The 14,778-nt window shown below is 41.4% G+C and overlaps 2 protein-coding genes across 8 annotated transcripts in view; one reads left to right on the plus strand and one right to left on the minus strand.

The window, feature by feature from the left end:
- Positions 1-1,297: 1,297 nt before the first annotated feature.
- Positions 1,298-9,181, minus strand: Harbi1 (harbinger transposase derived 1). Its single transcript, XM_076844372.1, has 3 exons — positions 9,101-9,181; positions 7,357-8,175; positions 1,298-1,765 (listed from the first exon to the last, which is right to left on the minus strand). The coding sequence occupies exons 2-3, from the start codon at positions 8,024-8,026 to the stop codon at positions 1,386-1,388; spliced, it is 1,050 nt and encodes a 349-aa protein (XP_076700487.1). The 5' UTR covers positions 8,027-8,175; positions 9,101-9,181; the 3' UTR covers positions 1,298-1,385.
- Positions 9,182-9,535: 354 nt separating this feature from the next.
- Positions 9,536-14,778, plus strand: part of Atg13 (autophagy related 13) — a 50,391-nt gene continuing 45,148 nt past the window's right edge. For 5 of the 7 annotated variants that reach the window (XM_076847121.2, XM_076847125.2, XM_076847126.2 and 2 more), the window contains exon 1: positions 9,536-9,861. The gene's annotated coding sequence lies outside the window, so the exon portion shown is untranslated. Of the gene's footprint in view, positions 9,862-10,431; positions 10,545-14,778 lie in introns of all 7 variants that reach the window. The other 2 variants (XM_076847123.2, XM_076847124.2) reach the window with 2 other exon arrangements.

A 14,778-nucleotide genomic window follows, 5' to 3' on the forward strand; every position in this document is an offset into this window, starting at 1 on the left:
CTGGGTTTGATTCTCAGCACCAAATAAATAAATAAATAAAATAAAGGTAAAAAAAAAATAGACTGGGTTTTTAAACCCATTTAACATCTAACTCTGACTCAGGGGTAAATAAGAGATTGGAGTTTAGATGTCTCCCCTAGGAACCACATTCAAAGTGTAGTCCAATTACCGCAAACATGCTAAAGATAGGAGCTTCAAATAGTCTTTAATGTCCTCTTAAAAATACAAAGCTACTTGGGAGGCTGAGGCAGGAGTATTGCAAGTTCAAGGACAGCCTAGACAATATAGCAAGAACTTATCTTGAAATAAAATTTTTTAAAAAGAGCTGAGGCTGGGCATGGTGGTACACACCTGTAATCCTAGCAGCTCAGGAGACCGAGGCAGGATGATTCTAAGTTCAAGACTAACCACAGCAATTTAGCAAGGCCCTAACCAACTAAGTGATACTTTTTCTCCAAATAAACAATAAATTTGGTTGGAAGCCAGTGCAGTGGTGTATACCTATAATCCCAGTAGCTTGGGAAGCTGAGGTAGGAGGATCATGAGTTCAAAGCCAGCCTCAGCAAAAGCAAGGCACTAAGCAACTCAGTAAGATCCTGTCTCTAAATAAAATATAAAATAGGGCTGGAGATGTGGCTTGCTTGCCTAGTACCCCAGAGTTCAATCCCCCATATCCAATAAAAACCAACCAACCAGCCAAGGCTAAAGATGTAGTTCAGTGGTAAAGCACATACTTACACACACACACACACTACACACACACACACATATATATAAAGGGTTGGGGTTATAGCTCAGTGACAGAGTTCTTGCCTAGCATTTGTGAGGCCCTGGGTTTAATCCACAGTACTAACAAATAAAACACAAAGCCACGAACTCAGATCAGTTGCCATTTACTTATATTAGAAGACCATTCCCTCAAATGGTCAATTCACTATTCACAATTGCCTACATAGGCAACAAAGAAGAAAAACTAAAGTATCACCCATATAATTTGGGACAACTATTTATTGTTTTCATTTGAAATACCAAATAATTGAAAATAAAAAAAATGTTTTTGTTGTGTAGTTCCCCACTTTAGTATAACTTTGTAGGAATAATCATAAACGCTTGCAACCACTGCACTTTCAAATGAGTGGTGCTCAACCTGGAGTTCACTGGATAGTAGGAAACCCTTGACTTGGCTTCTGTTTGGTTGACACATTTTCAAATGAATCAAGATATTCTGGCATAGCTCCGACCCTTCTAAAACACACAGATTAAATGTCAATTTTTGACAAGTGTCTGCACACTCAGTCATGCTGGATGATAGAACTGTGTAGGGGGTGGTGAGGGGGAACATTTGTCACAATTTCTTCTGGAAAGTCTCCTCCCTGTCTTCTACATTAGCTAAAATGAGTAAGCATCAGCTCCTGACGGATACGGTCAGCCTCTAAGTCCAGAGACTCCATGTGCTCATACTCTTCCTCAGGGGGCTGTTCCATGGGTCTCGTCATTGGAGAGGACCAAATATCCATTCCATGCTCCAAAGAGATGTTGTGGAGGACGCAACAAGCCAAGATGATGTGGCTGGACTTCTCTGGTGAGTACTGCAGTGCCCCCTTGGATCCATCCAGGCAGCGGAAACGGGAGCAGAGGGTTCGAAAAGTCTTCTCAATCACACTGTGAGTTGCAGAATGGGCCATGTTATACCGATTTTCAGCTGGAGTTTCAGGGATGGAAAGTGGGGTCATAAGCCAAGTGCGGAGAAAGAAGGAACTGTCACCTGTGTGGAAGGCCCAAAGAAATCATAAGTGATTATAAGGGTATTACAAGTAAGAAGTAAAATTCTGAAAGATATTGAGGATGGACAAGAAAATATAATGAACCAGGTACAGTGGTGCACTGCTGTAATCCCAGCTACTCAGGAGGCTAAGGCAGGAGGATGACAAGTTCAAGACCAGACTGGGAAACATAGCAAGACTGTCCAAAAAAAAAAAGTCTGGGAATGTCGCTTAGTGTTCGAGAGCACCTGGGTTCAATACCCATTCACAATCTCTTTCTCTCTCTCTCTCTCTCTCTCTCTCTCTCTCTCTCACACACACACACACACACACACACACACACACACACAGCCTTTGGAACCAAGCACACCAGAAACAACAAGAGAAAAATGTTGTGGTAAAAAGAAAGCTTGCCAAAGTCACGAGCTTAAGACACGAGTCTTGGCTGGGAATATCCTTGGTTAAAACCAACAGAAAAAAAAAGAAAAAAAAAAAAGCTGAGAGCTAACAAAAGCCAAATCTGAAAAAAATACAGGAAAAAGGTGGAGGAACTGAAGGAAATAAAATCCCAGGGTTTTTGTAGTTTTTGAGGGCTGGGGATTAAACCCAGGGCCTTGTGCAAATCAAGCATTCTACCTTTGAGTTACACCCCAAACCCATGGATTTTTCTTTCTTTTTCTTTTTTAAAATATTTATTTCTTACTTATAGGTGGACACAATATCTTTATTTTTTATTTTATGTGGTGCTGAGGATCGAACCCAGTGCCTCACACATTAGGCGAGCGCTCTACCACTGAGCCACAACCCTAACCCACCCATGGATTTTTCAAATTCAGAGATATTGTTTTTTAATAAAAGACTAAATATCCTTCTATCAAATAGCATCAGTCCCAGTGGTGCATGCCTGTAATCTCAGCAACTCAGGAGGCTGCAGCAGGAGGAGCACATGTTTGAGGTCAGCCTCAGCAATTTAGTGAGACCCTAAACAACTTAGCATGACCCTGTCTCAAAATAAACCAAATAATTTTTAAATTAAAAAAGGACTGAGGATGTAACTCAGTGATTAAGTGCCCGTGGGTTCAATCTCCAATAACAAAAATAACAATAACAACAAAAGGGTTGGGGATATAGCTCAGTGGTAGAGAGCCCCAGAGTTCAATGCCCAATACCATAAAAAAACAATCAAAAGCATGCCAATCTTCAAAATCTCTAAAGAACAAGAAAAATACAAAAGAGAAAAAGAGTATTTCCAGCATGCTGGCATGTGCCCATAATCCCAGCTACAAGGAAGTCAAGAAAGGAGGATCCCAAGTTTGATGCAGCAACTACGGATACCCTATCTCAAAATAAAAAGTACTGGGAATGTAGCTCTGTGATAAAACAACTTTGGATTCAATCCCCAGTACTGAATAAAGGGGGGAGAAGGGTGGGAGAGGGAGTGAGGGGAAAAGAAAAGAAAGAAAAAGACAATTCTACCAGAAGATCCCAAAACAATTGGGATTACTTTATCACTAAGCTTTCAGATCTGAAAATTCCTGAAAAATAGGAATTTCAAAGTATTCCATGGCACAACAATAATTTATTCTTCTAGAGCTGAGGAGGATAAAAGTCCCAGCATGTGTGGTAGTGATCAGAACTCAGGTGTTCTGCCTTCCTAGCTATTGCAATAGAACTGGAACATGGTTTTGTCACAGAGGAACTGGAAGAATTTTACATTAATAGGGACAACATAAATATAATGATGTATAAATAGTGAGAAGGAAATGTAATCAGAAGTCAATTAAAATAACACACATAAGGGCTGGGGCTGTAGCTCAGTGGCAGAGCGCTTGCCTTGCACATGTGAGGGACTGGGTTAGATCCTCAGCACCACATTAAAATAAACAAATAAAATAAAGACATGCTGTCCATCTACAATTACAAAAATAATGCTAAAATAACACACACAAGGCATTCCCCTTAAGTGACTTCCTTATCAAATGATCCTGGGAAGTGCTAACAAAAACAAACAAAACTGGGGTGCAATGTCCTAACAGCATAATGATTCTATAATGTTTAATTGTCCTGACTCACTGTGTCTGGCAGATGAAGTGTCTCACACAGAGCCACATCCTGTTAGAAATCTGAGACAGACAATAGGCCCTGGAGTACCAACTTGCACAATCACTGTGCTTCTGACCCACCATCAATTACAGTAAATAATATGGATTGTTTAGTGCTGGGTACTGTTCCAAAAATAGAGGACTAGTTTCTTTTAGGAACTAATATTTCTAACTGGATTAACTGCAAATAACTAGAAAGCCACACAAAATTTTAAAATTTTATACTTAGTTGACTTTTTTTCCTTCTTAGTATGACCTATTCTTTCAATTGACCTCATCCCTATTAAAACACCAAATTTAAGAAACTGATATTGTTGTGTTGAGTGTGGTAGCACACACCTATAAAGAAATCACAGTAACTGCAGAGGCTGAGGTGAGAGGAACACAAGTTCCAGGTCAGCCTCTACAATTTATGGAGATCTTGTCTCAAAACAAACAATAAAAAGGACTGGGCATAGAGCTCAGTGGTAGAGTGCCCCTGCTGGGTTCAATCCCCAGTTGTTGTTTCCCTCCCTGCTTCCTTCCTCTTTCCATCTCTTCTTCCCTTTCTCCCCTCCCCTGCTTTCTGTGTGGTTCTAGGTATTGAACCCAGGGCCACTCTACTACTGAGCTACATCCTCAGCCCTTTTCAGTTTTTATTTTGAAACAGGGTCTTGCTAAATTGCCCAGGCTGGCCTTGAATTTGCCATCCTCTTGCTTCAGCCTCCCAAGTAGCTGGGATTACAGGCATGTGTCAGGTTGTGCTAGACACTTTTTAAATATTATTTCTTATTATCCAATCTCAACTCTACCAGGTTCGACATTAAATTCATTTTACAAACAAGAAGATCAAAATATATGTCATCCATCCTTTGATATCTCAGGCAAGGGGAAGAGCTTAGTCACTAAATGCTAATTTCAGATTCAGAATCACTAAAATAATGGTAAATGCCATAAAAGGAACTAAGATAAACATCTATGATGAATGCCTAAAAGCAGAGATGTTAAATAATATTTGTTGTGATTTCTCTAAGAAATAGTATGGTCCTCAAATGGAGGGAGATATTCAGGCCACCCAGTTAATTTCCTAAAATGTTCCACCATCATCAACTGGTTATACTGTGAACATCACTGTAAAACAGACACTTAAGAGGGGATTAGAATCAGAATTGTTAAACAGATTATAATTGCTTATATGATCAGTCATCCATAAGACATTCTGGCAGATTTTACCCAAAGCTGCTTAACAGGACTAGGCCAAGAACTGACAAAATAAGAACTCAGGCTGAATCATTTCCAGGAGTGGGTATATTTAGAGGAGGAGAATTTAGGTAATGCACCCAGAAGGGATAGATGAGAATGAGGACAGGAAGGATACACTCTTAAGTGAATATACGCTAAAGAAACAAAGGGAAATCAAATCTTGTTCTAAGTTTGATATATCTAGAATATTTCACAAATCTGATGGTGTGAAGATACAATCAGCTTTCTAATGTTTGTTACTCTCATTAAAATACCTCTTTTGAGCAGCTTGTCATTCCTCATACTCTTATGAACCTTGTTTATTCCATTGTCCACATATCCTCTAGAGACCACTATCTTCCAATCATAAAAATCATTCAACACACTTGTTAAAAATGGATGTCTATGATGTATCCTTGAAAATTCTCATTCCTGAGTTTTGTTTTTTGTGGTTCTGGAAATTGAATTCAGGGGTGCTCTATTACTGAGCCACATCCCCAACTGTCTTCATTTTTTACTTTGAAACAGGGTCTTGCTAAGTTCCTTAGGGCCTTGCTAAATTGCTGAGGCTGGCATTGAACCTGTAATCCTCTTGCCTCAGCCTCCAGATGCTGGGATTACAGATGTAAGCCAAGGTACCTGGCTTTTTTTTTTTTTTTTTTTCCCCAGCCTGGGAATTGAACCCAGGTTCTCCCACTAGAGTAGGCAAGTGCTCTACCACTGAGCTATATATGTATTCCCAGCCATACGATTTATTTATTCATTTTAGTAATGAGGATTGAACCCAGGGATGATGCTTTACCACTGAGTTGTATCTCCAGTCCTTTTTTTTTTTTTTTTTTTTGAGAAAGGGTTTCTTTAAATTACTGAGGGTCTCACTAAGTTGCTGAGGCTAGCCCCTCAAACTTGCCTCTGCCTCTCAAGTCAGTGGGATCACAGGTGAACACCACTACCCTGAATTATATGAGTCTTTTTATCTTGAAAATCTGTGAAACATTATACAAATCAGGGGTTTTCAAACTAGTTTTCCTGTTTACAGCTCATGGAGACTTTCTAAGGGTATTTCTAAGGTAGTCAGTTTCCACTTTTTCAAATTCCATTGGTATATTTTCCTAGGTTTCTTCTGCTTAGCATGTGGCCTGGGACCAAATTGCAACCTTAAATGTTGCAATATCCATCTCTCCCACCTCTACCCTAAACTAAAAACTAAAAACTAAGCTGTCAGGCTCAAGGATTTGGGATTTCTGTTTTGTTTGGTATTGGGGTTTTGGGGATCACACCCAGGGGTGCTTTACCACTGAGCTGTTACATTCCCAGCCCTTTTTAGTTTTTGAGATAGGGTCTCACTAAGTTGCTTCAGGCCTCAGTAAATTGCTGAGGTTGGACTTGAACTTGCAATCTTCTTGCTTTAGCCTCCAGAGCTGCTGGGATTACAAGCTTATGGCACTTAGCCTGGCTTATTTTTTATTGGGACACAGGATCTCCCTAAAATTTCCCAAACTGGCTTTGAATTTACAAATCATCTGCCTCAGCCTCCTGAGTATCTAGGATTACAGGTGCATGCTGTCATGCCTAGTGGGCAGTGCAAAGTTTTATATACAACATATATATAATTTAGTTTTGCATACTTATGAACATGAATATCTAAAATAAATCCTTGTTAGTGGAAGACCTGGGTCAAATAATGTTTTTAAATTTAAGTAAATGTCTTTTTTTATTGTTGTTCCTGAAGTAGAGATTGAAACCAGAGGTGCTATACTACTGAGCTATGGCCCCAGTCCTTGTTTTATTTTTTGAGATAGGGTCTTACTAAATTGCCTAGGTTACCCTCAAACTTTTGATCCTCTTGCCTCAGCCTTCTGAGTCACTGAGGTTATAGACATGTGCCATCACACCCAGCCTTAGTAAGTGTCTTTTAAATGTTCATTATTTTAAACTATTAAGGATCAGGGGCTCAGGGTGTAGATCAATGGTAGAGTACTTGCCTGGCATGCAGGCCCTGGATTTGAGCTTCAGCATATCTCTCTTTCTCTCTCTCTGTCTCTCTCTCTCTGTCTCTCTCTCTCTCACACACACACACACACACGCAAAAAAGAAGAAGAAGAAGAAGGAGAATGAGAATAAAAATTAATGCTCAGAGCATTTTCACCTGAGATCTTACAAAAAATTCAAAGGACTCAGATTCAGGTCTGTAGACTCTATTGTAGAATACTTCATTCTACTCTACTACATAATTTTTCTATGACAAAGATTTATACCTGCAGACTTACCAAGAAGCCAGCTCTCTTTGTGCATCCCAGCTTCAAATTGACTGCTTAGAGAAGACTGCTGCAGCACAGCAAAGTCCTGTAGGCTACCTGGCCAGTTTGTCTCCACAGTCATTAGTGCTCCTCTGATGTCACACACCATCAGGCAGTTTAAAGAATGCAGACCCTTGCGGTTCACATAGGAGAGGTCTTCAGCATTTGGTGCCTTGATTGCCACATGGATACAGTCAACCACGCCTATCACCCCTGGCATCCCTGCCAACCCATAGAATTCATCTTTCAGAGCCTGTGTGGATGCTTCATCAGTTGGAAAGTGAATGAACTGTGAGGCCCTTTCCACAAGTGCTTCTGTGACATTGGCAACACAACGACTCATAGAGGCCTGACTAATTCCAATAGCATCTCCCATTCGAGTCTGGAAGGAACCTGAGGTATAAAAGCCCAATGCTGCGAGGATTTGTGTCTCTGGGCTAATAGCCCTGGATCTTTGTGTAGGTCTAGAAAGACTCGCCCCCAAGAGCTCCACCAAATAATAAATGAATTGACGAGGAAACCCATACATAGACATCAAGTAGTCATCAGTTACATCCTCCAGTTTAAAACGGTCCAATGTCCGGTGACCTCGGCCATATAGCAAGAGATCACAATCAAGAACAGTTATGGGTATAGCCATACCAAATGTGAATGTTGTCTCTCCTTCTATCTGCTACTTTTTCTGAACTCTTCCCAATGAGGATGTTGGTACAAGAAGGTATTTAAGGAAGTGTCAGAATTCAACAGCTAACCACCAGTTAAATGGTTCTGGCATTTATAATCTTCTGTCTGTAAAGGTTAAAAGAAAAAAAAAATTAGAAACCTACCAAAGACATTAAAGTGGCTCAAACGCTACAACAGCACATTTTGAGTCCATCCATTTTTGTTGAAGCAAAAGGGGTTGTATCTACAAGTTCATGGCTGCACAACAAACTTGGTCTGGTTTGAAGGATAATGGGAGTTAAGTTCCATGGTTCATTTAACACCTGGCATTTCGACTGAGAACAGCAAAAGATTAGTGAGGGTGATGGCACAATTATGGCAAGATAAAAGAAGGATGCTCCTATCTATACAAGCCACAAAACAGATGAGAAGTCATAACGACCTTGGTTAATAATCAGTCATAGGTTTGTTATCCAGAGTCCCATGGGTCTACACGATAAATAACAGATATCGGGGTGTCAAACCAGTTTCACGAGGGTGCGGAAGGGCGCGGGAGGAGAGGGGGAAAAAAAGTTTAGCAATGCACTACCCAGTCTGGGGGACGCGCACTGCTACAAAATTAGGCTGTGCCCTCACCAAAAGAAATCCAAACGGAAAGGCTAAAGGCTGGGAAGGAAGTCCAGTCGGTTTGAAAGGAAGGCGCCAAGGGAGAGGCGGAGAGAGCCAGGTTAGGAGGCGACTCAGCCACTTTTACAAAGGCGCGTTAACAAGGGATACCGAGCCCGGCGCGGTGGCCCACGCCTGTCATCCTAGCGGCTCGGGAGGCTGAGACAGGAGGATCTCTGGTTCAAAACCAACTTCTGCAAGGCTAGGCGCTAAGCAACTCAGTGAGACCCTGTCACTAAATAAAATACAAAGTAGGACTGGGGATGTGGCTTAGTGGTCGAGTGCCCCGGAGTTCAAAACCCCCTACCAAAAAAAAAAAAAAAAAGGTGGGGGGATACCGAAGTCTGACGGCCACCGCCAAAACGTCCCAAGGCTAGTCACCCACCTCTCTGTGGCTGCCAGGTTACCAGGCGGATGGATACTCCACCCACCCAGTGCAGGCCCGCCCACCTCCGGAACCCGCGGCCGCACACAGGCTGCCACGGGGCGCAACAGCGGCACCACCCTCTTGGCGTCAGCGCCCGCCCCACGCCGCGTCCTCACTGCCGCTGCCGCCACGGCCTACGCTTCGTCTCCGCACATTCCACACGGCTCTCCAACGGTCTTGATGTTTCAAAAAACACCTCTTATTCGGTATTTTTTTGCTCCTGAGGGGCATGAAAAATTTTCCTAGGAAGACTTTTATAGAGGAGATATACTTTTTTTGTGGAGATCTTGGGTATCCAAAGGACTAAGTGTGCTTTTTTTTGGTGTAGCGAAAGTGCGGACGAGGTTGGGTAGGTGGATTTCCGCCTAACTCTCTCCCTCCCCACCGCCAGCACTGAAGCGGATGAAAACAAACACTAACGATGGCGGCGCCGGGGAGCGACCGGCTGCTGGGTTAAGGCAGGGGTGATCGTTTGACCGGTAAGGGGAGTCCTGAAAAGGATCAGTCGAAGTGATTGAGACAACTTGCTCAGTGCTGCGAGCGAAACGCCTGGGGGGCTGCGATCCCGGAGCTTCCTCAGGCACGAGGTATCTGTGACCTGGGCTGTCACTGCAGCCCGGGACCGCGGAACACTCAGCCAGGTGGCGCGGCTGGCGGGTCCCAGGCCCCGGCCTCCGTAATGAGAACTCCGAGCCGCTCTCTGTGCCGCAGCTTTCCAGGTACTAACTTTGGGGGTGGGTACCCCCAGATCTCTCAGCGCCCCCGGGTGGGAGGCTATGGATCTGCGGCCCGTCGGCCACCTTGTGGAAGCCGATGCCTATTAGCTGAGGTTCCGTCCCTTGAGCCTCTAAGTTCTGTTGGGGAAATTGAGTTGGTGTAGGCCCCGTTGGCTTGAGTGGGGGGCGGTGTTGGGGATTGAACTCAGAGGCACTTAACCACTGAGCCACATTCCCAGACCTTTTTGTATTTTATTTAGAGACAGGTTTTCGCTAAGTTGCTAGAGTCTCGCAAAGTTGCTTGAGGCTTTGAACTCTAGATCCTCCTACCTCAGCCTCTCGTGCTGCTAGGATTACAGGCATGCGCCCCCGCGCCCAGCCCCGTTGGCTTTTAATTGTTCCCAGCCTTTAAGGAGACCCCAGAGCTTCCTTCTCTACTTTCTCAACTCTTTGGGTTAGTCGTTAGGCTTTTTGTTGTAATTTTGGGGGCCATTAACTCCGGGGTTGGGTACCAATATGAATGAGGTAGGTTTTCATCCAGTCAAGATTTGTTGATATGTACCCCGCGTGTAGGTGAGGGTGACTGTTGACTAGTGAAAAAAGGGACCCAAGGTTCACGACTATCTTACTGGCAGTGGAACGACCTCTGGAAGCCTGCGATCCATTCACATTAATTAAATCTCTGGGTAAGTGGTTAAGTACCTTCTTTGGTTCATCACTAATACATCATGGTTTTTACTTACCCAGTCAATTATCTTCCAGTTGGTATTTCATCCTCCGCTGGCCATCCCATACCTAAAAGAAAAAAGAAAAAGAAAAGAAAGAAAGAAAAATAAAAAGTAAAGCATTTGAAAGTACTCTGGTACTGGTACTGCAAATCCAGCCCCCTTTTCTTTTTTGAGACAGAGTCACTAAATTGTCCAGGCTGGCCTGGAACTGTGTCAGCCTCCAGCATTGCTGGGAATACAGATGGACCATACTGCACCCAGCCTAAAAGTACCTGTTATCTCATTCCATTTACTTTATAACTCTTCTATCATGGAAGAATGTTCTGATACCGTCACTAGGAGATGTACATAATAAGAAAAAACAGACCTTTTTTTCCCCTCTTTGGTGTTGGGAATTGGACACAGGGGTGCATTACTACTGAGTTATATCTGGAGCCCTTTTTGTTTTTTATTTTTAGACAGGGGCTTTTTAGGTTTCTGAGGCTGGCCATCCTTCTGCCTTAGCCTTCCAAGTCACTAGGATGATAGGCCTGCACCACTGCACCCAGAATACAACAGACCCTTTCTTTAAACTCTGTCAACTTTGAAGTTTTTTATGTGTGTGTTTTATGAGTATTAGCCCTTGTGTGGATACTGTATCCTTATCATTGGATATTATAACTCTAAATTATAAGGTTTGTTTTCAACTTTCTATTTTATGGCTCAGGAGAAGTATTATCAGTGTTTATTTATTTATTTTTATTTTTTATAGTTCTGGATGTTGATCCCAGGCCTTGTGTATATTGAGTGTTGAGAAAGGGCTTTACCAAAGAGCGGTAGTCATTTTTACTTTTATTTTGAGACAGGGTCTTGCTAAATTGCACCGTTTACCAGTAACTTTCCATCCCCCTGCATTAGCCTCCCTAGTAGGTGGGATCATAGGCTTGTACCACTTTGCCCAGCTAAGAATTTTTTTTTTTCTCTTTACCACTGAGCTTCACTCCAGCCCTTTTAATTTTTTAAATTTTGAGATAGGGTCTCACTAAGTTGCTTAGGGCCTCACTAAGTTACTGAGTTTGGCCTTGAACTTGCAATCAATCCTCCTCTCAGCCTCCCGAGTTGCTGGGATTACAGGTGTTCACCACTGTGACTGGCTTCCCCCCACCCTTTTTATATTTTACTGTTTATTTACTTTTTTTGGAACCAGGGATTAAACCCAGGGACACTCAACCACTGAGACATCCCCAGCCATTTTATGTTTTATATTGAGATAGGAACTCACTAAATTGCTTAGGACCTCACCAAGTTGCTGAAGCTGGCTTTGAATTTTCAATCCTCCTGCTTGAGCCTCCTGAGTCCTGGGATTACAGGAGTGTGCCACCAAGATAGACTTAAAATTATTTAAAAATAATTAGCTGTTTTAAACTTTCTCTGAAGGCCAGTGTAGATTGTACAGGTAGTTTGTTTTATCCTAATGGTGTCCCTCATATGCCCTTGGTCACAAGAGAAGGGATAAGAATGTGAATCACCACTATTTAGAATAACAACTCAATTGTACTGTTGTACTGTTGATTATTTGTTATCTTCTTAGTGAAAATAAAGTGAATCAAGAATTATTGGAAGTGATAATTTAGTGCCACTATGTTGTAAAATACTACTTTCCTTTTTTGTTTATATACATGTGAAAGAAATAGGATTAAAAATCATTTTTTGTTTTTAGTAATCTTATCATGTTCCCATCTCCTTTATCCTAATTTCCTTTGTATTGCAACAGTTACTAGGTCATTTGGAGATAATTCTAGATGCTTACTTAGATTAGATACCCTCATTGAAATAGAGGCTTAAAGTTTTTTGTTTTTTGTTTTTGGTACTGGGTATTTAACCCTGGTGCCCTTAAACATTGAGCTACATGCCCAACACTTTTAATGTTTATGTTGAGGTAGTATCTCACTAAATTGCTTAAGGCTTGACTAAGTTACTGAGGCTCAGTAACTTGACTAAGTTACTGAGGCTGCTTCCCCTTTCACTGGGATTACCTGTGTACACCACCCTGCCTGGCTTAAGGATGTTTTCACTACTAATTTATGTGTCTTGGAATTTTAAAGAAACCAGAGGTTGACCTTATTATTTGGATTGTTTTTAAAATTACTTCTAGTTAATTAAGCATAGACTTTATTCCCTCTTTCAATTTATTTTGGATTTATTTTGCTTTCTTTCTGGTTTCCAGAAATTAATATTTGAGTATTAATTATAAAGGTATTTAAGTATATAAATTTACCTCTGAATTCTCATTTTATTGTATCATTTGTTTTGATGCCAAATATTCTGCATTTCGTTAATTTCTAGATAATTTGTAATGTTAGTTTTTATTTCAGTGCTTATTATTGAAAGGTTCTTAATTTACACATGGTTAACTTTTCATTGTTTATTTCTAGTTATTTGGATATAGGCAATATTACATTAGAATTTTTCCTTTTTATTTATTTTGGTTTTATGGCAGTGTGGGATTGAACCCAGGACAGGATATCTAGCACGCTAAGCAAATGCTCTGTCACTGAGATATTCCCCAGCCAGTATTGGGAATTTTCCTGTAGCCAAGTGCACAATCAATCCATTCACTTTTATTTAATTATTATTATTATTATCATTATTTATTTTTTGCAATACTGGGGATTAAACCCAAAGGTGCTTTGCCACTAATCTACATCCCTGGCCCTTTTTATTTTGACACAGGGTTTTGCTAAATTACCTAGGCTGACCTTGAATTTGCCATCTTCTAGCTCAGCCTCCCAAGTCTTTGGAATTATAGGCCTGTACCACCTTGCCTGGAGCATGAGCTGTTTATGTAATATTCCTTGGACCTGAGATAAGAATGTGAAAGGTAGTGGGATGCAGTTCCTCACACATTTAATCCCAGTGGTTGGGGAGGCTGAGACAGGATTGCAAGATCAGGGCCAACCAGCAATTTTGGGAGGCCTTAAGCCACAGAGTGAGACCTGTCTCAAAATAAAAACATAAAAAAAGGCTTGGGATAAGAGCTGGGATTGTGGCTCAGTGGTAGAGCACTTGCCTAGCATGTGTAAGGCACTGGGTTTGATTCTCAGCATTGGATATAAACAAATGAACAAAATAAAGATCCATCAATGTCTAAAAAATATATTAAAAAAAAGACTTGGATATAGCCCAGTGGTCAAGTGCCCCTGATTCAATCTTCAGTACTAAAAACAAAGAAAGAAAATCCCTAGCTACTGGGATTACAGGCATATGCCACCATGCCCTGCGATTTTTTATTTTTGAGACAGGGTCTTGCTAAATTGCTTAGGGGCTTGCTAAATTATGTTTAAATCCTTGATAAGTTGCTGAGGCTGGCCTCAACCTTGGGATCCTCCTGCCTTAACCTATTAAATCACTGGGATTATAGGCATATACACTGTGCTCGGCTCCAGCCATTTTATATATATATATTTTTTTAAAGAGAGAGTGAGAGAGGAGAGAGAGAATTTTTTAATATTTATTTTTTAGTTATCGGCAGACACAACATCTTTGCTTGTACGTGGTGCTGAGAATCGAACCCAGGCTGCACGCATGCCAGGCGAGCGCGCTACCACTTGAGCCACATCCCCAGCCCCCATTTTATATTTTTTGAGAAAGGGAATCAATAAATCATTTTTAGTTTGTCTCCATAAATACCTTTTTTAAAAATTGACTTTTAATTTTTAATTATTTTTTTTTTATGGTGCTGGGGATTGAACTCAAGGTTTTGTGCATGGAAAGCAAGTACTCTACCAACTGAGTTATATACCCAGTCCTCTATGAATACCTTTTGTTTGTTTGTTTGTTTTTCTTTGCTGAGTGTTAAAACCCAGGGTCTTAAGCATGCCAGGTAAGTGTTCCATTCTGATCCAAATCCCCAGCTGTGCCTAGTTTGTTTTAAATATGTGCCCAACATTTTATATGAAAAATTGTACCAAGAATTTGTGAGCTAGGATGACCTTATCACACATTTTAATTTTTTTATTTTTGGGGGTACCAGGAATTGAACCCAAGGGTACTGACCACTGAGCCACATCCACAGCCCTTTTTTGTATTTATTTAGAGACAGGGTCTCACTAAGTTGCTTAGTGCCTCACTTTTGCTGAGGGTGGCATTGAACTTGCAATCCTCCTGCTTCAGCCTCCCGAGCCACTGGGATTACAGGCCTGGGCCACCATGC

This window comes from Callospermophilus lateralis, chromosome 2 (assembly GCF_048772815.1).
Source record: "Callospermophilus lateralis isolate mCalLat2 chromosome 2, mCalLat2.hap1, whole genome shotgun sequence".
Classification (NCBI taxonomy): domain Eukaryota; kingdom Metazoa; phylum Chordata; class Mammalia; order Rodentia; family Sciuridae; genus Callospermophilus; species Callospermophilus lateralis.